Here is a 26518-nt window from a genome sequence, read left to right on the forward strand (position 1 = left end):
TAATTAAACAATAATAAAAAATATAACTAAATTTATAAATAAAAACATTAAAAATAATTTTTTAAATCTTTTTTAAAAAAATAGGTTATACAGTTTAGCATTTCCTACAAAACATACAAATTAGCAATCTATATGAAATTTATGGATTGGCAATCCGTAAGTTTCATATATGAAACTTACGAATTGTCAATCCATAAATTTCATATGGATTGTCAATTAGTATGTTTTATATGGATTCCTAATTTGTATGTTTATTAAAACCAGATCATCTGGTAGACAAAAGAAAAAACTTACCTCCGTCGTTGAACCGTGACACCCACCACCACGATAACCACGTCTTGCCAACGACCACCACAACCTCGCACAAACCACCCACAACAACAACCAGCAGCTCAGCTGGAACGAAAAAACTCAGGTTCATAAATGAACCAAGGATAAAACGAAGTAGGAAGCAGCAAAACTTAAAAGGGTTAGTGTTGGAATTTTATTAAAGTTGTTGGATGTAAATGAAAAAGGCACGGTGCAACAGGAAGAAAAGCCACTCTTAGTAGATCAAGTTTGGGCTAGATAGCATTAGGCACTTGGGCCTCCTCAGGTGACAGAACACCCTCAGTGGGAAATGCTAGGTGCACCCAGCAATATTGCTAGTGCACCCAGCAATTTAAGTGAATAGGCCATTTTTCCCTTTAAGTAAAAATTTAAAAAAGGCGCTCCTCCTCCCCGAAGACCACTTCCTGCTGCTTCTTTTCTTCTTCCGGTTCCTGCTGCTCCTCCGCGACACCGCGAGCAAAGCTTCTTCTTCTTCTCCGCGAACGAGCCTTCGAGGTTAGTCTCCCTAACTCCCCATTGCTTTTAATATCCAGTATTGTTGTAGCAGTGGAACCTTAGGATAGTAACCTAAGGGTAGTGGAACCTTAGGGTAGAAGACGAGGGTAGAAGACGCCGAAAAAAATGGGGAACGGGTGGTTACAGCGGCGGCTTCCGGAAGATCCGTTAGGGGTTCTTCCGGAAAGCTGTTCCGGAAAAATTCCGGAAGAAGTGTTCTTCCGGAAGTAACCAAAGGTCTTCCAGAAGAACCCTTCTTCCGGAAGAATCCCGGAAGAAGGGTTCTTCCGGATGACCTTTGAGATTTCCAGAAGTTTGTTTTTTATTTTAAAGAAATATTGTTTTGTTTTTTAAAAAAATGAATGATTATTATATTTTTATGATTATTTTGTTTTTGGGATTTTACAAAAAAATGAGGTTTGGCTTTTTTATGACAAATAAAGATGTTTTTTTTCATAATTTAAATTCTGTATTTTTACTAAATATTAATTTTTAAACTATTTTTTTTTGTTTATAAATGAAGTTGTGTCTGCTTTTTGTTTATTGTTTTTTTTTAAATTAGTGTATTTTATTTATAAATAAAGATGGTTATTTGTATAAATTAAGTTGTGTATGTTTTGAAATTTTTGTTAATTGGTTTTGTTTATAAATGAAGTTGTTTATTTTTGTAAATTAAGTTGTGTGTGTTTTGAATTTTTTTTTTAAATACTATTTTCATTATAAATGATATAAATTAAGTTGTGTATGTTTTGAAAATTTTTTCTCCCATATTTGTTTTAATTTTTTATATAATTTTAGTTGTGTATGTTTACTAATTAATTATTTGTACATTAGTTGTGTTTTTCTTATAAATGAAGTTGTTTATTTTTTTTAAAATTAAGTTGTGGATGTTTACTAATTAATTATTTATACATTAGTTGTGTTTTTTTTATAAATGAAGTTGTTTATTTTTTTAAAATTATCTTGTGTGTGATTTCAAATAATGTTATTTAAATTAGTTTTATTTTTTTATAAATAAACTTGTTTTATTTTTAAAAAGAAAGTTGTGTATGTTTTGACCGAAAAAAATACGTGTTCCACATGATTTGCAGATCATGGCTAGAACACGAGGTTTAGGTCGTGTTATAGGTAGAGTTATAGGCAGAGAAAGACAGGATGACCATGATGATGTTCCCGAGAGGCGTAGGCCTACTGCATTAGCCCGTAGGCAACGGGTTCATTAGATGACTCAGGATGTTCCTGACATGACTGAGGATGTCCCTGATATGGCTAAGGATGCACCTGAGATGACTGCGGACGTACAGGGTGATGATGGTGCTGAGGGGTCATATGCTGATGGATTCCCAGGTGGGCCACGTGACCCATCAGTGCTGACATCATTTGCGGACCATGTAGCACATGCCGTTTGGAGTGGACAGGTATTTTAATTTGTTAATTATTAATCATTGTTGATTTGTTTGTCATTAATTTTTTTTAATAATTGTATAATTTGTACTTCAAATCAGGAACGTCCTGATTTGAAGTTGGTGTCACATAGGAGGAAGGTGACATTGATTGGGAGGCCAGTGCCTGAGATTAAAGGACTGGTTAGTGCCAGTGGATTAAGTCCATTGATTGATTGTTCAATTGTTACTGGCGATCCTGGACTTATATCCGCATTTGTGGAGAGGTGGCACAGCGAGACCAGCACCTTCCACCTTCCGGTAGGAGAGTTGACGATCACATTGGATGATGTGTCGTTACTCCTTCATTTGCCTATCACTGGCGCGTTGCACAGCTTTCATGCTCTTTCTACGGAGGAGACGATATTTTTGCTGACCGAGTTGCTTGAGGTGTCTGCCGAGGAGGTTAGAGCCGAGACAGCACTGACACATGGGGCATACATACGACTGGGATGGGTTCGAGACATTTACGAGATGAGATGTCAGGCCCGGCGGTGGATTGTAGCAGCTCGTGCTTATCTGTTGCACCTGGTCGGTTGCACTCTTTTTGCTAATAAGAGTGCAACATACGTTCATGTGGTGCACCTATACGCTTTCCGCGACCTAGGTCAGAGTGGTGGTTATGCTTGGGGAGTTGCCGCGCTGGTTCATATGTATGACCAGTTAGATGAGGCTTCTAGGACCACCACACGACAGATTGCGGGGTACCTGACTCTATTACAGGTAAATTTTGAGTTTTTTAATATGTTATGTTCGATTATGATTTAAACATGTTTTTATGTTATGTTAACCTCATTTTTTTGTAGTGCTGGATCTATGAGCACTTTCCTAGTGTGCACCAGTGCGTGACAGATGATGCATACTAGGAGACGTCCCCACGTGCTTCTCGGTGGCTGACGTCGAAAGCGCATATGAAGGGAATCACAGGAGCACCTTACAGGGCACGTTGTGATGCTTTGACCATCACAAATGTGTCATGGTTGTCGTACACTGAGCATCGGGGGGTTAGGGCCTTTGAGCTGATTTCATCATTCCAGGGTCAGTTGAGATGGGGTCCTAAGATGGTCACAGCTCGACTGGAGAGGGTGGTACGGCAGTTTGATTACATTTAGAGCATCCCTCTGCCGCCTGTTAGTGCTCGATTGTCACATGATGATATATATGACAGGTGGATGCATTTTGCGGAGCACGTACTACTTGTGGGTGAGCTTTGTCTAGTGCCTGGGCAGGTATCTGCGGATTACATGGAGTGGTTTTTCCGGATATCTCACCCATTCATGATACCGACCCAGGCAGGTGACCAGCCCAGAGATGCACCAGCCGTAGACCCTGAGGAGTACATACAGCCGCCTAGCCCCCCGGTTCCAGTGGCATTTGACCCCCCTCCACATGCAGTGGGAAGATTTTTTACGCGTTTAATGTTTGATGAGTTGTTATTTATTTTAAATTTTATAATAAATGTTTTTAATGAATGTCATAGGATGATTACGACTGCTATGAGGCGATTGCACAGAGGTTGGAGCGTGTGCTCAACCTTAGGATGGTCACTGCAGACACAGAGTTATATGATATTAGACGGGGAGCCAGTGCTGATGGAAGTGTCAGGGCTCGATAGAGACGGTGCACAGAGCATTGATTATTGTATTTATTTTTTGCTTTGTAGTTGACATGAATTTTTGTATTTGTTACACTTTTTAGTTTAATATAGTTGACTTGTTTTGCACAGTTTATTATTTTGATATTAACTAACGTATCGATTCTGATTCTGATCGTGGTCCTTAAGCGAAGTTTTGGAGTAATTTAAATTTTTTTAAAAAAAAAGTGAAGCTAAAATCATGAGTTTTGTTTGTAAGAATTACATTAAAAATAAATGTTTTTATAAAAGAGGCAGGAAATCCAAAAAAATAGGAATCGGATCCTTTTTTTTATATTTAAGTACCCATGTTTGGGATTTTTTTTGTGGGTGTGCGAGTGGCGTAAGACATTGGAGGGGCGCTATTTCTCGTTTTTGGACGTCAAAGAACCCTAAAAAATTATTTTCGTTCCCTGGTTACATCAAATTACACCTAAAAAAAGAGCCAGAAAATCCAAAAAAATAGGAATGGGGCTTTTTTTTATGTTCAAGTACCCATGTTTGGGGATTTTTTCCGTGGGTGTGCGAGTGCCGTAAGACATTGGAGGGACACTATTTCTCATATTTGGACGTCAAAGAACCCAGAAAAATTATTTTTGTTCCCTGGTTCCATTAAATAACACCTAAAAAAAGAGGCAGAAAATCCAACAAAATAGGAATAGGACCCTTTTTTGATGTTTAAGTAGGGGTTTTTTTCCGTCGGTGTGCGAGTGGCGTAAGACATTGGGGGCGCTATTTCTCATGTTTGGACGTCAAAGAACCCAAAAGAATTATTGTCATTAACTGGTTCCATCAGATTACACCTAAAAAATGAGCCAGAAAATCCAAAAAAATAGGAATGAGACCCTTTTTTTATGTTCAAGTACCCATGTTTGGGGTTTTTTTCTGTCGGTGTGCGAGTGGTGTAAGACATTTGAGGGATGCTATTTCTCATGTTTGGACATCAAAGAACCCAAAAAAAATATTGTTGTTCCCTGGTTCCATCAAATAACACCTAAAAAAAGAGCCAAAAAATCCAAAAAAAATAGGAATGGGACCCTTTTTTGATGTTTAAGTACCCATGTTTGGGGTTTTTTTCCGTGGGTGTGCGAGTGCCGTAAGACATTGGGGGAGCACTATTTCTCATGTTTGGACGTCAAAGAACCCAAAAAGATTATTTCCATTCCCTGGTTCCATCAAATTACACCTAAAAAAAGAGGCAAAAAATCCAAAAAAATAGGAATGGGACCCTTTTTTTATGTTCAAGTACCCATGTTTGGGGTTTTTTTTCCGTGGGTGTGCGAGTGGCGTAAGACATTGGAGGGATGCTATTTCTCATGTTTGGACGTCAAAGAACACAAAAAAATTACTCCCGCTCCCCGGTTCCATCAAATAACACCTAAAAAAAGAGCCAGAAAATCCAAAAAAATAAGAATGGGACCCTTTTTTATGTTCAAGTACCCATGTTTGGGGTTTTTTTCCGTGGGTGTGCGAGTGGCGTAAGACAATGGAGGGGCATTATTTTTCATATTTGGACGTCAAAGAACCCAAAAAAATTATTCTCGTTCCCCGGTTCCATCAAATAACACCTAAAAAAAGAGCTAGAAAATCCAAAAAAATTAGGAATTCGACCCTTCTAAGTATGCGTAAGGTTTTAAGGTCAAACAATTAAAATAAATTATCTTTGGACCATTGAAACAACACATTGAACTTAATTATGGGATTTAAACATGTCGTAAACAGATAAAGGTTACATCAACGAAAAAGCAAAAAAATAAACATTGCATTCAGTTGTTTAGCGATGTCGCAGTCACCTCATCTTCGATTTTCACAACATATTTAGTAAAGACAACTAAAATTTATATTGGTCCATATTTTTTCCAGTAGTTAAATTGTACTAACACCTTCAGCAGTTCTTCATTGGTCTTCAGCTCATTTATTTCATATTTTATAAGTGTATCTGAATACTCAAAGCGACCTGGTTGGCGGAAAAACAATCGTCTTACCGTTTGTGATTCGTGAATTCCAAGAGGGGGAATCCCTTTAGGTGCAACTTGCTTTATTAAATTCTTCAGTTCATCGATGGTACATGTTGAAGGAATTTGAAATTTCTTAGGATTTTTTCCTGTGAACACGCATCCAACAAATTTGTTCTGCGGTGGCATGTTCCATTTCCCGTTGTAATACAGGATCGCGTCATGAGTACGGGGCATAGTGCATTGAAGTAAGTTTATTACTCCATCTGGTGTTCTTCCAACGGTGCATAGTAACTTAATCGGACCAACACAAGAAAATTGATCATTACACATTAACATTGTGTTGACATCGTCATCATTTATCAATTTCATACACTGAAAGCGAATTTGGTTACCTGTATGGGTGAATGGCTTCCGGTAGTGAATTTCATCCAAAAATTGTTTGTTGGATAGCTGAAGGGTATTGTGTATTCTGATTTTTAAGCTTGCAAAATCATAGTTGTTTGGTACTCGAATGGGCACCGGAATCAAAGTTTGGAAGTAAACCCCAGTATCATTGTGAATAATCGATCCATTTGGAAAAATGAAAGCCAACCTTGAGTTGACAATCGTCTGACTGCTAGTTTCTCCTAAAAAGGCCATACTTTGTGTATCAATTGGGAGACTATCTGAAAGCAAGATAATGTGTGATTTATAAGTCGTGTCTGCTATATATATAGATGGTTATGACCGACAGATTGCTTCACTTTGTTTACAAAAAAATAGACACGCGTGAACATGTTTCGTGTTAATGTTTCCTTCAGAATGTGTAGTCATTGTGTTGTCGCGCTCAAACTTTAATACGCATGCATGTCATTATGTGTTGTCAATTATGACAATGATGTATGCTACACGCGTAAATGATTTTTGTTGGACCAACAATTTTTTTGCTTAAGGAAACGAGTAGTTAATAATATTAATTGGTTATTAATGGCTTACAACAAATTATATCGCATAATGAATATAATTACATAAACAATGCATGTTTAGTCTTCATTTAGGTCGACATAGTGTCTTTTGAATGACATCAAACTTGTGTATTGCTTCATTCTACTAATATATGGAGTTGTCCACTGCTTTGCCTGAGAATAACAATTGCTTGACCACAACAACGCTGGAGGCGGTAAGGGACAATGGTCTTTCAAATAAACTTTTTGTACATGAACAAAGATTATATCATGCGGTGACCGACTCAAATGAACCAGCAAAGTCATTGCATAATTGTTATACTAACTATATTCAATGTACCTGAACAAAATGATTTCCAAACACGTGACCGACACATATTATGCGGTGCCCAGAAGAATCAGGTGGTGGTTGACTTTTTAGAGGAAAAAATGTCATGCTTTGTTGTCGGGACAACGATACAAGGATTACGTTATACCGTGATGCAATCACATATCCCATCTCCGTTATATCCATCCACTTGTCCACACTAACCTGAATCAACCAAAAATACACATGTAAGTAATTTAAAGTTTGTTATTTAAAAAATTAACCTAAAAACATACCTTCGAAAACTCATCAACAAGTACGGACAACTTTAATTGTTCAAATCTCTTTGTGCCACCGAAGAGGTTCATGTACTCATGCGACCACCTGCCAAGTTCTTTAATCAATTCATTACGCACTAACGGCCACGAATCTTCCCCCATACCTAATAAAGCGGCAATGGACCGATATCCACAGTTACCATCCGCTTTCACATCCACAACGTCACGAATGAAACCTTGAATGAATGGCACAAATTGATCCAACATCGGGATGATCCTTGTTGGCTGAGGCGGTTCAGAACATGATGCACTATGTTTGACTGGAGAGTTGCTGCTTTGAACAGAATGAAAAGCATCAACATACTCCCAGTAAGATGGATCACGCTTTGTGGATCTTTGACTTCTTTTCATCGATTTCTTCGATGCACCTTTAGTGTTGACCTTTGAAGGAGGAGGGCACATAGAGTTATGATCAAGGTATGCAATTTCTCGAAGTTTACTCTTCAGAGTTACTTTGCCAGACACATCAAGTTCATCAAACCTTTTAGATATGGTCTCTATCTCTTCCTTGATGCTGACTTCCGTCTCACATAACCCTTGGTCTGAAAAGCAAAGTCTCCTCCAGAAAATATAGACTGACTCCACTGGGATGCTGCCAGCAGTATACCTAGAAAGCTCACATGCACAAGGAAGACGTGCATGCTTCTCATCACACAACCACAAAAAGAGGGATTGTTGCCAAGATAACATAGACGGTCAACCTCAGAAGCAATCTGATTTAAAGTGTCCCTTGAAACCATCCCAAGAAGCCTCTTGTATGAGGTTTTTTTAAATACATGTCCAACCACATGTGTACTAGTTTTAAAGGATGCTTTAATTTCAACGTGTTGCAGCGTGATCATGTTGTTCATGGCATCCCAAACACTACATAGGTCTCCAACGTTATTTTGTAGTACTCTTTTGAGAGTCCAATGAGCTGATTCAACCCTACATTTAAAATACACAACATGTAACATCCCATTTTTTTCATAAATAAATTTAAGAATTTTTTAGTAAAAATAATAAAAATAAATAAATAGAGTATATAATAGGTCGTAAATGCCCCTAGCTATAAATATCAACATGCTAGGTTTTTCAAACAGACTCCTAACCTCCTTTGCCTCTCATTTTCGTTTTTCCCCTTCTCTCAAAACCCTTTCTTTTTCCCGCAGCCCACAAAACCTGTCTCAGAAAAATGATGATCTCGGACTCATTCACCGTTGGATCGTAGTGAAATTTGAGCACCACGTTCGCAACCCAATTTCGAGCATTCTCACCGTTGGGAATTGCAAAATCATGTCTGATCTTAGAGGAAAACCCTTAACATTGTAACTTTTTATTTTCCCGCAGAAACCCAAAACTGTCTCGGTAAAACTATGATCCCGGTTTCGTTAACCGTTGGATTTTCATGAAATTTGGATATGTTGCTCGAAATTCAATTTCTCACACTCTCACCGTTGGGATTTGCGAGATAATATTCTTGGTGAGAGAAAAAAGAATCGCATGAAGACAGTACAAGTGGAGGCTTCAATCTCTTCTCCGTCTCTCTGACGTTCGAGAATTCTATCGGAGCAGTCGGAGGAAAAACTTGAGGAATCTCAGAGAACCGCTATAGATGCCGCTATCGTTGTCGGAAGACACGTGAGTCCGCTTAGAGGTAAGGGATGAGTTATTCACAATTGGGAAATAGTGACAACATGTGTAGGGATCCTTAGAGATATCAATTGGAATGGGTTTTTGGGTGTTTTTGCAATTTCATTTTATCCTTATAATTATTACAGTGAATTATATATGTTTGACAGACCAATTGTTGTGAAATTGATATGCTATTATGTTGAGCGTGAACCCTATAAATTGAGTACTTTTTCTAATTAATATGAATTGATAAAATAAAGTAAGGAGAAATTTAGAGAGAAATATTGATTTTGTATTTTCTCTTTTTCTTACTGTTTAGGTTTTTATATATAATTTAAAAAATTAATATCATAATTGAAACTGACCAAAGTGTTCATATAATTATTTAGAATTTGTGCATTGAAAGCTTACTTTAAAATTTGAGATTTAATATGATGTATGCTAGTTTATATATACATAGGTAGTTATTTATATTAATAATTTATGTAAATAATATTGTAGAGTGTTATAGTATGATTCCAAAAATTATTAAGTGTTGGAGTTTGAGAATATTATGGTTAAATTTTATGAACATGTGTATGTTGTACCTTATGAATATTATTGGGAATGTTATGAGATGGTTGATGTGATGTTATGAGATGTTAAAGTGTGGACATGCTATTCGATTGTAAATAAGTGGATGTGTTAACATTTGATGTTACATTAATTATATCGTGAACTATGAATTATACAATAACCCGACCAGTGTTTATGCGCAGTGTTAAAGAGAAAGTGTAGGTTCCTAGTTAGGAACCAGTGTTAAATTGTAGCGCAATTGTGTTAAACATGTTTGAAACATGAGTGTGAGGTCGTGGTATTGTATAATTCATGAACAGTGCTTATAAATGAAATATGTGATGAATTGTGGAATGATATATTGCCTTGAGATTATAATATTGTTATTGAGATTGAGTAAAAGTGTAAAGTAGAACAGGTGTTGAATTGTGAGATATGTGAAAACATGTGATGGTGGATTGTGCATTATGAGATGTGAAATTGTGAATGAGTTTTGGTTGTGAATAAGTGTGTGATTAACTCTTGATGTGACATTACTTGTGTTGTAAGCTATGAATTGTACAATAACCCAACCAGTGTTATCTTGAGAAAAGTGTAAATGCGCAGTGTTAAAGAGAAAATGTAGGTTTCCTATTTAGGAACTAGTGTTAAAGAGAAAGTGTAGGTTCCTATTTAGGAACCAGTGTTAAATTGTAGCGCAATATGTTATACGTGCTTAAGACACGAGTGTGAGGTCGTGGGTATTGTATAATTCACTAGCAGTGTCTGTGTGTTAAAATGATTTTAGGGGTTGGATCTGAATCAGGAGGGAGAGGCCCTGACGGACTCTTCAGAGTGTAGGCCTTGGGGTCACCGGGTTTGAGTGCTCCTTTAAGCCTATGCTGATCCCATATGGTTGGAGCATTCTCGCAAAACATCGTGACCCTGACTGGTCTCCCTATAATCATACTTAGTGAGAGTGACCTGCAAGCCCATTGTGTGGTGTGTCTTGTTATGTACTCCTAAGCGCCCCAGGGTGGTTTTTCACTGACATGGTACCACATTGCATATAGGCTTGAGTCTTAGCATAACTGTCTCATGCGCTTGCTAATTGTTTATTATGAAATTGATGTGTTATTATATCTTGATCAGAGAATGTGATTTTGTGTAATGTGATTGATGATTGAAAAGTGTGATTGATGGATGAAAAGTGAACTTTGAATGAGAAAGTGGTGGAATTACGTGAATTACCTGTAAGTAAATTTTATTTAGTTTATATGATATGTCTATCTAGTTGTCTTGTTTCTCTATTAGTTAGGAATGTGATAACTCACTCCCGTGTGTTGTTTGTGTTTGGATCCTGTGATGATCTTGAACTTTGTGTTCGGGGAGCAGACAACTAGGTGAATTGCTTTAAGGAACATTATGCTGAAGGACGTCGAGACACAGCGCTCTGATAAAATGTGACAGTGGGACATAAGTTTTTATATTAGTTGCATGATGTTAGTCTATTTTATTTTATTTCACTGATTTAATAAAATATCTATGTAAATTTTGATGGCCTTATTTTGAGCCAAATATGTTTTAATAAGTTTTAATTGATAATAGTGAAGTGAATGTGAACCTTTTACCCGTGTGAATTTGGTTACCAATATTTATATATATTTTGTTTATTTATATATATGCCGGGGTAGAGGGTGTCATACAACAAACATGAAAATATACAACAATTAAATACCATTTATTAATAATCCTTACTAACAAATAAAATCAGTTCTTAATACATGTTTGTTGTTGTGTTGCCTAGGTGCATGACCTTATTCGTCCATGCTATAATAAATTTTTCCTTGTAGGGGATAATCCATGTGTCGTTAACATAGTCAATGAACATCGGCCAAGGCGAACAAGCAATTTGAAACTTCTGAAGCGACTCAGCGAACTGGTGTTCAGACGGACAATCAACCAAAGTACCTCAGTTATCCATTACATAGTCCCAGGCATTTTTTTCACCGATAAAGATTTGCACTTCGCCTTCACATTCTTATCGATATGAAACCTGCAGAACAAATTTGTACACTCTGGGAACACAGTTTTCACTGCATTCATCAGTGCTAAGTCTCTGTCAGTGACAATAACAACAGGGAGGCGATCGTTTCTTAAAAATAGGCCTCGAAATCATTCCAAAGCCCATACAATATTATTAACACGCTCAGCCTCCAGATATGCAAACCCAGCAGAGAATGTCATCGCCGTTGGTGCCACTCCAACAAAGTGAAGTAGTGGGAGTCTGTACCTGTTTGTTTTGTAGGTATTGTCTATAAAAAACACCAAATAACATGCATTGCATAACTTTACTGCATCTGGGTGACACCAAAACAGATCATGCACCACAACTTCATCCTTCAATCTATGCCAATGAATGTATTGATCACGTTCGAGAAGCTTCATCAGATGTTGCATTTCGGTATCAACTCCTCTTATTGAAGAACGATATGCACTTCTTGCATTGTAAATTTGCTTTATCGTGGTGCAACTGTTGGCATTGTGTTCCTTCAACGTTAGCAAGATGTTTTTTGGTTTCACCATCGACTTTGTCATATCAGAATTAATTTTCTTTTCATCCTTAGTCAATCGTCCAGCGTATGGATGTCCAACTAAGGACTTGGCCAATTCATGATTGTGAATCCCACAGATCAACTTCACCATCCAACCTTCCCTCCATGCACTGGTTTCCCACGAAGCCTGAAAGGACAACCACATTTCCTACTCCAGTGTCTTTCTAACGAATTCTTTATTCATACACTTGTACGTATCACTCCTTTCACACCCAATTAAGACAAATGAACTTCTTCCTCTGCTACCGGTATCTATGTCAGACCTCATAATCACTGCAACAAATCCATTTTCATGGGCAACTGTTTGAGCCCATTGCAAAACATCATCTCGAGTACCAAATACCTACAACGCAACCCCAACATATTAATTTTTATACAAAACATCAATTCAATCAAATGACTCAAACTAATCAACATGATTACCTGAGACATATTAAAAGCATTTGAACAATCGACATGTGGTTCAGTTACACTACATTCTTCTTCATTATCATAATCATAATCCATATGAACTTCTTGTGACATCGCATAGTCATACGCCTATTGATCTTCGTCCATCTTAAGGACATATGCATCATACACAAGTACATACAAATTATCATATAACCACATCCAAAAATTTAGTACATATTAACTAACAAACATATTAACAGGACATATACATCATACAGAACTATATTCAAATTATTATATAACCACATCTACAAATTGACTACATAGTAACTAACAAACATATTAACAACTAATACAAATACATTCTAAATTTATAACTACATTATTTACTTAAACTAAACTTAACACTAGAATAAACAACTAATAAAACAATTTTCTACTACAACAAAATACAATTATGTTACCTAAATCATTTAATATTATACCAAAATCATTATACCTAATTAAACCATTTGAAAAACAGATATTATAAATGATAATATTCATATATATATATATATATATATATATATATATATATATATATATATATATATATATATATATATATATATATATATATATATTTTAAAACAGAATTAAAAAAAAAATTTAATAATGTAACATTCCGGAAGTACTTCTTCCGGAAGTTACTATGCTCAATTCCGGAAGAAGTGTTAACATTCTCATTCCAGAACTACTTCCTCCTGTGGTTAAAATTTCTTTCGGGAATAGCTTTTTACTGTTTATCTTCTCTAAAAACTACCCAGAAAACGCAAAAAAATACCGATAAATGCGTACCTCCGACGAAATAGGAAGAGCAACGACTAACACAACTTCAAATACGGAACAACTACTTCACGGAACCACCAAATCTTCAAATACAAAACAGCTACTACACGGGACCACCAAATCTTCAAAGCTTTTTACAGAATGAGAGCAATAGCAAGAACACGAGGATGCAGGTGAAATGGAAGGGTGTAAAACGAAAAACCAGCGCAGTAAATTTAAAGAAAACTACACAGGGCAAAATCGTCATTACATATGCATTAAATATTATTTTATTTTTAGTTATTATTATAAAATGAAATTTATTTTTACTTGACGTTGTTATAAAATTATAATTATTTTTTTATTATATATTAAGTTTTGTAATACAAATTAAATGTTATCATAATAAATATTTTATATTTTTTATAAAATATACGAATTAATTAATTTTTATGATTTAAATTATACTAAATTGTCACACAATTATTATTTACATTTACATGTGTGTAAAAAAGGAATTACAAATATTAGTCATAATTATGTTCACTAATAATTTATGTATAATAATATTATTTATTTTATAACGTAATTTATTTATTAAAATTAAATAATTAGAAAAACACAGCATTTTTTAAAAATCAAACAAATTCCGGAAGAACCTTCTTCCAAAAGAAGAAGGTTTTCTTCCGAAAACATTCTGGAACACGTTCTTCCGGAACATATTCCAGAGTTCTTCCGGAATCACACCTTCTTCTTCTGGAAGGAGATTCTTCCGGAATTTTCCGGATGAAGGATTTTCCGGAATGTTTCTGGAAGAATGATCTTTCGGAGATAATTTCGCGGAAGGATAAAATTGTTCATTCACTTTTTGCTGGGTGCCCCAGCAATATTGCTGGGTGCACGTAGCAACTCCCACCCTCAGTACTTGTAGTTGGGCCAGTACTACTATCAAATAATGAAGCAGATCATCTTGTGGTCAAAGTTCAAAAACTTCTCTTCAATTTGTAGGCTTCGGCTTTTAGCAAAACCAGCATTAATTCATTTAATTGTGTTTAAGCTTCTATTTCCCCCAACTCGTTATTTCCATCTGCTCCTTTACTATCATTGCACATTAATTGTTCGAGTACAAGTTCTTTTAATTGTTGTCTACTCAAATTTGTTGCTTGAATCTACTTTTGTTTTTTATGAAAATTTCTTTTGATCTTTCCTTATTCTCTCTCCATTACTCTTCACTGTTCCATTGATCATCTTACCTAAAACTTTTGAAAGCTTGTAAGCATTTAATCAACATTTGTCTACATAAAAGGTTCAAGTATTTTTTTATTGTATTTATACGCTATCATTGCACTGCTATACTATATTTTTGAGTTCTGAAATTCTAAATGTAAAGCGCCAGAAAATTCTTTTGCTACACATGACCTTGTGTCTGGCTGATTCCACCTTAAAAAAAAATTGGTCATTGGCATTCAAAAGTCACATTGGACTCCAACAATTCCAAATCGAACCAGTGGAAAAGGACAAAGGAAAAAGATCGTTGGACACCCGAGAGGTGTAGACACCTAGAGAGGAACTTTGAACCTCTGCAGTTATAAGTAGAGCTGCATGAATCTCATCCTCCAATTTATTTTCTTACATAAAAATTATTATTTAAAATCAATTTTATTAGTTTTAATGGTTAGAAACTGCATGACAAGAAAAAAAAAAAGATAAATAGAAATGAGAAATGTTAATATAGTATTTACAATGTTTGACTGTCCAAAATCAGGAGTCAAGGATAAAACTCTCCTAACAGGACCATCACTTTTTTATTTTTTATTTATTTATTAGACTCGAATTTGAAATTTTGAGTAATAGAATTTAAGTTTCAAACTACTTGAACTAGCAATTGTTTTCACTTTCCACCTTCAAATTATATTATTTTAATATTAAAGCTAAACTTTAAAGAACATCGTGCTTCCTATTTTTTTCTTTTTTTTGGTGGGGGGTCTTGAAAATTTTCTAAATTTGGGTTTTATTCCCTGACTTTTGAAACTAATATTTATCATTCATATTAAAAAAAAAACCCTAAACTTTAGATCTTAAAACTGACATATCTTCCACTATATATTTTTTTAGATGGCTTCTTCCACTATATAGAGACCAAAGTTTTGGTATTTGAAAAAAACTATAACTAAAACCAAAGTTTGAAAAGTTGGAGACTAAAATTAAAAATTTAGAACCACCATTATTCCATCAACCCAATAATTATTTTATCCTTCTATATATTAACTTGGTTTGTCATAATGTTTTGGCAGCAATAGAAATGGACTTTGAAAATGGCTGTATCTTGAGTGGGGGAGGGGATGCTACTGAGGCACTGGCCTCAGTTGTAGATGGCCATGATTGGGAAACAGGTTGGGGTATTTATGATGGACTTCATTAATCAGAACCCATCAAGTCATGTTGGTTTGGATCTTTCATTGCCTAACAGATTTTGGTGTCAGCCCTGAATCCCACATTAAAGCCTTCAAAAGCTGAATAGGAATGATCAGATATGCATGCTTCCCTACCAAACGTGCCAGAGCCTGTGTTTGGCTATCTAAGTCATAATTCATTTGGTCCTTGATAAGTGTTGACCTTATGCTCAGCTCTAAGGACATGCAAATCTAGAGAACCATATAGAGAAATAGAGTGGTATCGGTGTTGTCATTAGTCTAAATAAGGCTTTGAATGAAATATCACTGGTTATATGCTCATGAAAGGTTATAATAATGTATTAATAATTCTATGCATCTTTATAGTTAGGTTACATATATTTCATGGAAATATAAGGTTGACTAAGTAGTAAAAGAAGAGAGATCCTAAGTTTAAATTTTTCGATTAACAAAACTAATAAATTAACAACTAACATTTATCAATAAAAAAAAATTACATATATTCTAAGTTGTGGATATTTACACAACCACACACCCCACATGAATAATGAAAAATAAAATTTTCCAGTGTTACAAGAGTGTACCCCTTTTATTAAAGAGTTTTTTGTTCACTTCAAATTGGAATTTCAATCCAGTAATATATACAACAAAGAAATGTCAAAGTAAATTATCATGATAAAAGTTCATTTTTTATTACAAAACAACAATAAGAATATATAAATTACATCTAAATTGTGTCCTTTTCTAAAAATGATGATACTTGACATTGTGGTTTTTTTTCTGTTTTAACTATTGGGCATAAAAATAAGAAAAAATTGTCAAATCAAAAATATTAATTGCCAAAAGTGTAAGTGATATAAAAAATACACAAGCCATTAACTAACACTAGTCCCATTATTTCTTTTTCCTGAACCCATTAATTCACATTTCACACAACTTATGCTAGTATCTTTTCTATTTGAATAAGGCTGTTTTCCACAAAGCAGCAAAGGGTTCTATTGCAAATTTAATTTGTCAGAAAGAGACTAAGGCACAATTATGTTAAACTTGTATAAGAAGCAAAGATTTAATGTATGAGTACACTTAAAATAGTTATGAATCCGTACAAATCCTAAAACAATAGTTATTAGATAGGCATGACATTTAGCTGCATGCTTATTCATTATTCAAGTACGTGTTAATTTATGTAAAACACCAAGCTTTATTATTAGGTAATTTGATTTACTAATACCCGAAACAAACCATTACTTTAGTCCTTTCAAAAGTAGTTTTCTCTTCAAACAATTCTGCATGAGCTAAAATACAAACATTATAATATCTTATTGCATCCTTAATAGTATCATAACTTAATAAAAAAAAACTATATCCCTTTAAGTTACTCAAAGGCTGCCCCTCTAATTCTTAATTCCCTCCTCTTTTTCCACATGCAGAATATTGACCAATGTCACGGATTTAAGCTCCAATAGGCCATGACAATAATTTCGATTGTGGCACTCAGTATCTAACTCAATAACAGCTACAATGCAATGAAAGGCTTTGAACAAAAAGCTCCCTTGGTATCATCTAAAATCCCAACTTGTTCCATGAAAGAATGCAACATAGCTAATTGTTGGGCAGAAAAACATTACAATATGTGCAAGCAAGCACCTAGCAAGCATCAAATCAAAACCATGAACAGGTTCTCATAGCACTTTGTAATTGTAAACTATACTAAGTCCAACTAAAAAATTTGCTTTAGCATTTCTCCTGGTTGATCAGACTCAGTGAGATCCTTGTCTTTACATTCTTTAATAATATATTTAGTGAATAAACCTATTTTGATAAAATAGACTTCCACTTCTAAACATATGATACATATATTCACGCTTGAAAAGGAAGGAAACATCCATGAATACTGCTCTACATCCTCTAACCTAGAGTTAGTCTTCTGCAAGGATATGTGACTGCCCTCCAAGGCCTAAACACCAAAACCTTACTCGGTAGTACATCATCTAAAACATATTTCGCAGGGAATTGAGACCATGGCCTTCAAGTTTGGCAACTCATGTGTAAAACTCTAAGCTTGGTTATTTCCATCTGACGAGAATGAAAGCCAAAATACTCGATGTGGCAAAGATTAATGTATGAAGACTAAAGATCAAAGTTCAACTTTCATCTGACTTGCTGGCCCAGTACCTACAGGAGCATATAGCAAAGGTTATTTGATTGAGAAATCGTAACTTTACCAAAAGGGGTTATTTGTTGGGGAATGCATACCATCAAAATCTTGGCTAGTAAGGGGAGCAGTTGTTGCAAAGCTCATCTGTACAACATTGTGAAGTTCATCCTCCCATACATCAGGCAGCTATTGCAAATTGCATCACAGTAAGAAAATAAAAGAATGTAAAATATAGTCAGGCAAAGACATTGGAGAAAGTTAATTTCATTAAGCATAGGTAATTTGTTATATAAAAGCAAGGGAAGACCACAGAAACTCAAATGTAAATTTGGAGGATGGAAGATTTTCAACATTCCTCACGTGCAGCAATCTACAGCAAAAATTATTCATTCACATACTGTCATTTATAATAACTATTACTATATGCCTTAGCAGCCAAACTTGAAGTGTTTACTCATGAACAAAAAAATGATGTGCATAGTAAATTAAAATGCTTGCAATTGTTGCAATGGATCAATACCTGATTTGGTTCCTTTAATCCACCATTCAAGGGAGCTAACTGTGGATGGATGGTTCTTTGAAGGATATCAGATGAGTTTGCCATGTTGGGAATTACTGGATGAATCAGCCCAGGTTGAGGTGGATGTAATGGAGGAAAAGCCATGGACATATCTAGAGGAAACCCTAGTGCGGATGAAGGACCAGGCCGTTGTTGAAGAATCTGACATAATGTTCAGAATGTACAAAAGCAACATCAGGCATCTATACTGAGTATAAGTCTTTTCTCACTGGTATATAAATAGATTAACAACTTACATCTTTAGCAAGAAGTCCTTCAATATTAAAATCCAGCCGTGGATTTACTGTTGCAAGTTTCATAGACAAAAACTAACAAATGAAAAAGGCAGTGTGTCAATTTAACTAGGAAAAATGCAAAGATTTTTAAAAATATGTCAAGCATCAATTGGATTTAAACAATAATTGGTAAAACAATTTAGCTTGCATCTTTAATCAAAATGCAACAAAGATAACAGCAATCATACCAGATATCAGGAGTAATGATTCAAAATGAGGTCATTTCAAAAGCAGAAAAGAATGTTACAGTAGTATAATGAGAAGTTGTATGGAAATAAATATTTTGCACTGAGCTTGCAGAACCAGAACATACAGGGCAAATCAGTTACATGACTTAAGAATCACATGTGGGCAATAGGGAGATAAGCTTTTCATCCATACCTCAACCTGTCGTTGAAGTGACTGTACATAGTTGATGATTTCATCTAGCATTACTGCCTTGCCAGTGACCTAAAAGCATAGAAAGTAAAAATAACAATGTTAAAAGGATGTGATACATAAACACAAATAACAATATGACATAGTGAATTTTCTGGGTTCAAACTTAGAAGCCACCTTGCTGCATCCAGGTACAAGATCTTGAAGAAACTTCATTCTCTCACTTATCTTTTCCCTCCTCACCTGCAGTGAAAATCTAATTTAAAATTCTTCATACAAAAACTTCATTTTCATTACAGATAAGTTCTCACAAAATCTTACTCTCTCTGCAAGGCTATGGCTGTTTGTTGCTTGACCCCGGCGAGCTCTAACATGTATGTATTCCTCCTTGGGTGGATCAGAAGCTTGAGACCCCAGTTTGGCATTCTTCCCAGAAGCCTTGGCTGTTGAAGTTGGTTGGTGGTCTCCCTTCTGTTGATTCTCATAGTTGTCCTCTGCACCTTCACTAGGTAGTTCTTGAGCTCCATTGGCTTTATCATTATCACCATCCTACCACAAGGAAAACAATGAAATGGATAAGAAGAAAGTAGCATCACAGTGTAACACATAAAGTAGAAACAGCTGAAACACAAGTTACAATAATACCTGTCCACTTCTTTTCCTTTTCTTTGTGTTTAGTCCTTTGCTAGAAGGTTCCCCACTAGTACCTTCCAACATTGGGGAGTCATCCTGACCACCACCATCATCACTAGATTCAGCTCTATCAGACTCATTAGCGGGCCTAACAAGAGATTGCTTCCCTTCATCTTGGGATATAACATGGCCTTCACTTCTTCTATCACTCTTGAGAGGGCTTCCTTTAGCAGCAACAAGATGTTCAACAGATGGAGACACATCCTTTGTAGCTTCAACTACATTCATATCACCTCCCTGAGATTGCCCTCCAGTTACTGATTTCATCCCATGGCCTGCAATAGCATCTCTTGCTCCATACAGCCCCATGGATTGAGCAATCCCATATGAGTTTACCATATCACTAAAATTCCCTCCACTGAAGCATGAGAATCTTGCAGCTCTCTCAATGAATCCAGAATCAGTTGGAAACTGAGACAAAGTGTGGGGAAACATCCCTGGTCCATTTGATAATATAGAATTAGCAGGGTTCCAACCCATTTCAAGTGTTTCATGATGATCCTGACCAGCTCTTCCAAATCCAAAACCATCTTTTCTGATTGCAACTGTGCTTGAAGAACCCCCATTGTTGTGGACATTAATGTCACAAAATCCCAAGTTTTGGGAACAGGTGGGGTTTTCCCAGTAGTTTGGACCAAATGAGTCCACCATTGAAGCAGAGGAACATGAAGAAGAACCAATCAAATCCCCTCTGCTGACATTCATAGAATTCCCCAGGCCAACCATAGCTACAGAAGAACTTGCAATATTTGCACCCCCAAATCTCCAATCCGAGTGCATTCCACTAGAATAACTCATAGGATCCTCGTTTCTATCCAACTCAAACTTTTCTTTGTCACCCATATCCACCCCTCCTTAACAAGTGATATATCAAACCACCCCACAAGCAGATTCTTTTCTATGGTCTCTTCCAAACTAACTGATAACAAAATCAGACAAAGTTTAACAAAAAGTACCTCTAAGAGTGGCCAAATGGTAACCACTAACTAGTACAGCATGAAACAACGATCCAAAGGGGGGAGGGGGGGGTCAAATTTCAAAAGAAACCGACTAACAGATGAGGCCTCACAACCCCCAACATGAATTTATGACAACCATCAACTATAATCCAGGAACACCCTTGAGAAACTGAAGGAACTAGAAAACTAGTCCAAGTAGTGTGAGGCAAAAGAAAAGAAAACAAAGAGAAGGCTAGAAGAAGCAGAAAGAGATAGATAGAGAGCACTTCAGTTAATGATGATGTTGATAAATTGCTTAAGGCTAAAACAAAATCCAAGTACCCAAAAGATGGTACCAACCCCCAACATGAATTTATGACAACCATCAACTATAATCCAGGAACACCCTTGAGAAACTGAAGGAACTAGAAAACTAGTCCAAGTAGTGTGAGGCAAAAGAAAAAATAAACAAAGAGAAGGCTAGAAGAAGCAGAAAGAGATAGATAGAGAGCACTTCAGTTAATGATGATGTTGATAAATTGCTTAAGGCTAAAACAAAATCCAAGTACCCAAAAGATGGTACCAAAGCTCTCTCACACGAGTTTGGCAGCTACCATTTCCAAAGCCAACACTGAACTTGAAGTACATAAATTCATAAACAAGGCCCCCCCAAGAGAGAGAGAGAGAGAAAGAGAGGCTAAAAAAGACTGTTCAAACTTCAAAGAAAGAGCTGAAAAGAAGTCCATGGAAGCAGTCAATTATGCAAACAACATTGATTTCAGCATAATAAATAATACCCATTCAAGCCCTAGTCAGAGTTACAGAACCCCCCAACCCTGCAAGACACAAAGAGAGAGAAAAAAATATAAATAAAATAAATAAAAAAGGACCAAACTTTAAAAGTGGGAAGAGAAAGATACCCATTTCTGATCCTCCTACTTTTGGAACCCCTTCCTTCCATTCAAGCTTTTCCCTCAAATCAAAACCACTTTATTCAATTTGGGGTTTCTTCAAACCCCCTCCTCGTTCCATAACAAACCTGCCTTTCACTGTGCCACATAGAGAGAGTAAAACAAAACAACTCAAAATTTCAAAGCTTGAATTTTTAGAGAGAGAAAAGAGAAAAAAACATAAAGGATGGTAGAAATTGGGGAAAATACAGCTAACAAACCAATGTGTATATGAAGAAGAGAGTGCAAAGCAAAAGGGTAATGGCAAAAAAGAGCCTCCATTTATATACCTCACGCTCGCATCAAAAAGAGAGCTTTTGATGATTAACCACCGCCACAGCTACTGTAAATTAATACTAATATAATTAAAGTCCTGCCCCTTAAGCTCCTCTTCCTCAACTTTGAGAAATTAATAATCATTGTTTTTTATCCAACTATTTTTCCCTTTTTTTGCAGTACTTTTTTTTTTTGGCAAGTTCTATGTGATAATCATATCAGCTTTAGCTAGCAACTGACATTGCCAACTCTTACCTGGGGTGTTTTTCTCTTATCTTATTGCGTTGTCCTTTATTACACCTTGAAAGAAGTGCATGGAGAGGATCTTTAATAAGGGTTTTTTTTATTTCTTTTCTTTTCTTCTTTGTTGTCTGGTCAAGGCCCCCAAATCTAGCTGGGGTCTTCTCCACATTTCTTTTTTCCCTCAACAATGTTATTATAAACTTTTTTTTAAGAAAATTATATTAATACAAAGTAATTCATCAGAAATAATAATTAATTTTCATCAAAAATTATTAATACATAAAATGAATATTCTCTTTTTAATATAATTATTTTATATTTATTGAACAATTTAATTAAAATATACATATCATTACCAATGTATAAACCAAAAACAAACCATATGGGTCTTGCACTAAGGATTATTATTATTGTTAGATGCATTGTCTAGGTTCTTAGGAAGAGAGAGAAGGGAACATCAAAAGAAGATACATTGTCTATGGCAATGCCACCCCCTTTGCTTAAATAACCTCAACGTCTTATGCATCATACTCTATTGTTTGTTTGTAGTGCCTATGAAATGAAAACAAAGGAGAAAAAAGCATCGGTTTCGAGAGTTAATGTCCAACATAAATTATTGCAAATATATATATATATATATATATATATATATATATATATATATATATATATATATAATATTTAAATTTGTTTATGTCTTCTATTGTCAATGAGAAAATTATGAAAAGATTATTCATCCCGAAAATTTCAAAGAATTTTTTTTAAATAGCCCGAAATTTGAAAGGAATAAACTTTAACTAGTTTTAAGGTCAAAATATATAAGATTAGGATTTAATAAGGGTTTATTTCAACAACAACAAAAAAGATTTAATAAGAGTTTGTAATTGTATTAATACCTATTTTTCTTTTGAGGCAATTAATACCTATATATTATTCATATAAAAAATAAGAATTTAATTAGAATGCATTGATTTTCAAAAACATGGTTGATTTTTATAGAAATTATTGTAAAAGTTATATTTAAAGTGGTTTTTAGAGGTGTGTTATTTGTCAAATTTAAAGCAGATCATTGTAGCTCAAATGGAAAGCTTATAGTTGAGAGATTACCGTTATTTATAATTTAATTTAAGAGTTTATAATTTCATCTAAGTGTTAACGTTAGATGTAATTTCACCTCTATCAATGAACACATGGACGGATCAGTACTAAATTATTTCGATTCAAGTAATTAATCTCAATTCCAAGTCATAAATTTACAGTTGTATAAAATATTTTTAAAAAAATATCTCATAATTATTTTATCGAACTCAAACAAAATCATCTTATCGAAGATACATTTGTTTTGTTAAAAAAAAATCCCAACCCTTTAATTACGTTAGCTTAAACTTGCTTCGTGTTGTGACCCAGCAGTACGTAGTGTCATGAGTCTTTACCAGATCCATTAACTAGGAGAAACTTTTTAAGGACTAGGAGCTCACACATAGATCTTCATGGACAGAAGAAAGTAAGAAAAGTCTGGTATAAGAATAACAGCACTTATAAATGAGCATGTCTCCATTTTTAACAAACAAGGACTGACCCTATTTATTTTTATTTACTCTGCATGTCATTATTAGTTCACATTGGAAACTGTAATAACTATAGACCTAAGGTTTGGAGTGGTGGTGGAATCTCTCATTTTATATGTAAGTAACTAACACGGAGTACTGAGGTACTAACCCTTTAGATTTGAACGGGATGTTACTTGTCCACAAAATGCAACTCAAGATATTGAAAACATAAAATATTAGGGACTAGGGAGTGAGGTACTAACCCTTAGATTTTGAGTAAGTTAGGCCATTTAAAGAGTAATATTATATTATTTCTATTGTAAATTGGTTTGATAATTGGAAGAAGAAAAATCTCATCTTACAAAAGACAATGGGAAGTCGATTTTTGCTTTAGAAACTGTGTAGGTTCTGAACATCGATCCCATTAGAGGTTGTTAAGTTAAAATAAATATACTAGACTTTAAAGCTCTTTTAATGTTATTTTTATTTATTTAAGTAATTTCTTAAATTTCTTACTATGTACTTACCTCTATTTCATATATATGATATCAATTATATCTAACTCGATTAAATAATATGTATAAATTATTATAAACACTCTAATCTAATGTTAATGTCAAACTCTTTCCTTTGAATAAAAAATCACACACACAAGGTTAAGTAATATTTAATGGATATAAATTATTATTGTATTTAGATTAAAATATTTATTAATATTGCATTGTTTGTGATAAATTACTAGTATAGTAATTATTAAATATGGAATAGGTAGAAAATATAATCAATAATATGTCAGAATTAATGTTTAATGTAAAAAGCATATGAAGTAGGTAGGAATTAATAAATAAATAAATAATAATTAATGGTTAAATTGTAATTGGATTAAATAAGAGAAATTTCTGAATACTAAAGTAGTAGTGGTTATAAAAGAGGTTAATACCCACTAAATTTCCTTCAATATTTTATTTCTCCCATAGTCATCACCAACTTGAATAGACAAAAAAAAATAGTCTAAGAAAATGAAATCATATTTCTTTCATCTTTTAAGGAAATTAAAGAAGAAATTTTTTATGGAAAAAAATACGCATTATTTATTTATTATTGGTGAGAATCATAGATTTCAATATTCCCTTAGTTTTCTATAATTAATAATCTAAAAAATCTTTAATTGTTTTACATAATATACTTTAAATCTGCAAAATACTATTAATAATTTTGGGGGTAAAAAAGCTAAAACATTAAAAAAAAATGTGGAAGACGGTAATATAACTTAAACCCGTAGGCATTCGAATTAGTTGTATAAGAAAATTTTTATATGTACGTTTTTTTTAATCAACAAATTCTATTTGAATAATAGAAATTTCTCAAAAGGGGTAATATTTTTTGTAATTTGCCAAATGGAGCAAATTTTAAATAAATACCCAAAGAGGGATACGTCCTAGGGTGTGTCATGATATCTATGATGATCAAGTCGTAAAAAATTGCTCGACTTTGAATTTTTTTTTATTGAATTCATAAAAAAGTAAAAAAGATTGTTTTTTGTTTTTTTAAAAGAAAATTAATGTGGTTTATGACTTCAAAATCTTTTAATTTTTTTAAATATTTATTTGAAGTCGTAAACTAATTTAGACTTCACACATGTCTTAATTTTTTAAAAATTAATTATTAACGACTTTAAATTAGTTTTAATTTTTTATTTCTAGCTTTTTTGAATGTTTTTAATATTTTTTTATTAATATTAACAAATAATGTTAACTTAAAATTTATCAAATAATATTAAATTCTTGTTAAATATTTTTTAATTAATTTTTATAGTTATCACTAATTAAATTAACAATTTTGTATGATATTATTAATTAATTAATTTTATTTGATAAAATAATTTTAATATTGACGATAAAAAATAATTTAATAATAAAAGTAGTTGTTAAAATAAAAATAACATAATACATCAATATAAAATGAACAATACAAATCAAACACAAATATAAAATTGAAAAATAAAAATAATATTAGACATCAACTTACTACTTACTTGTATGAAGACAGTTATTACGATTATGTCATTTGATTTGTCCATCTCATCATGCATGACGGACATTCCTAGTGTGTCTAGTTACTTTTGAAGAATTAAACATAAAATATGAACTCAAATATTGAGATCATTTATCTTCACTGATGTTACTATTAATATTTTTTTTAACAAACATGTATAACATATTTTATTTTTTAAAAATTTAAGTCTTTTATTTATATTATTTTTCTAATTTACAAAACAAATAATAACATTTAACATTAGTAACAAAAATATAGAAAATATTAAATAAAATAAAATAAAAAATATAGAAAATTAATTTAAATTTATTAAAAGTTAATTTTGAAAAAAATTACGGCCACTCTGAAGTGTAAATTGGTTTATGACTTCAAATAAATATATTTTTTTTAAAAAAAACGACTTTGAATTACAGTCAATTTACGACTTCACATTAAAATTAAAAAAAAAATCAGAGATCGTTTACTTTTTTACGAGTAAAAGGGAAAAACTAAACTCATACAATTTTTTATGACTTCTCATCAGAAATCTTGACACATCCTATCAGTTATCCCTATTTAAGTATTAATTTGAAATTTACACCCATTTGATAAATTA

General features: G+C 33.8%; 3 protein-coding genes across 8 annotated transcripts; 2 read left to right on the plus strand and 1 right to left on the minus strand.

Annotated features, from left to right (window-relative positions):
- The first annotated feature begins 2048 nt into the window (after window positions 1-2048).
- Window positions 2049-3133, plus strand: LOC102668738 (protein MAIN-LIKE 1-like). Its single transcript, XM_006573942.1, has 3 exons — window positions 2049-2243; window positions 2331-2990; window positions 3074-3133. Exons 1-3 carry the CDS (start codon window positions 2049-2051, stop codon window positions 3131-3133), a joined length of 915 nt encoding a protein of 304 aa, XP_006574005.1.
- A 45-nt stretch (window positions 3134-3178) lies between these two features.
- LOC106799490 (uncharacterized) lies at window positions 3179-3882 on the plus strand. Its single transcript, XM_014778187.1, has 3 exons — window positions 3179-3355; window positions 3497-3661; window positions 3748-3882. Exons 1-3 carry the CDS (start codon window positions 3179-3181, stop codon window positions 3880-3882), a joined length of 477 nt encoding a protein of 158 aa, XP_014633673.1.
- A 13604-nt stretch (window positions 3883-17486) lies between these two features.
- Window positions 17487-22374, minus strand: LOC100797720 (transcription factor bHLH49). Of its 6 annotated transcripts, none has more exons than XM_006573121.4 (11): window positions 22090-22373; window positions 21770-21898; window positions 21647-21685; window positions 19864-20830; window positions 19540-19767; window positions 19396-19461; window positions 19222-19290; window positions 18802-18873; window positions 18506-18706; window positions 18084-18171; window positions 17487-18002 (listed from the first exon to the last, which is right to left on the minus strand). In XM_006573121.4, exons 4-11 carry the CDS (start codon window positions 20752-20754, stop codon window positions 17965-17967), a joined length of 1653 nt encoding a protein of 550 aa, XP_006573184.1. In that variant the 5' UTR covers window positions 20755-20830; window positions 21647-21685; window positions 21770-21898; window positions 22090-22373; the 3' UTR covers window positions 17487-17964. The 6 variants fall into 6 exon arrangements, with proteins under 6 accessions (XP_006573184.1, XP_040873696.1, XP_003516668.2 ...); XM_041017762.1 differs by having other exon boundaries at window positions 22010-22373; XM_003516620.5 differs by lacking the exon at window positions 21647-21685 and having other exon boundaries at window positions 22090-22372.
- Window positions 22375-26518: the final 4144 nt, after the last annotated feature.

Source organism: Glycine max, chromosome 1 (genome assembly GCF_000004515.6).
Source record: "Glycine max cultivar Williams 82 chromosome 1, Glycine_max_v4.0, whole genome shotgun sequence".
Taxonomy (NCBI): Eukaryota; Viridiplantae; Streptophyta; class Magnoliopsida; order Fabales; family Fabaceae; genus Glycine; species Glycine max.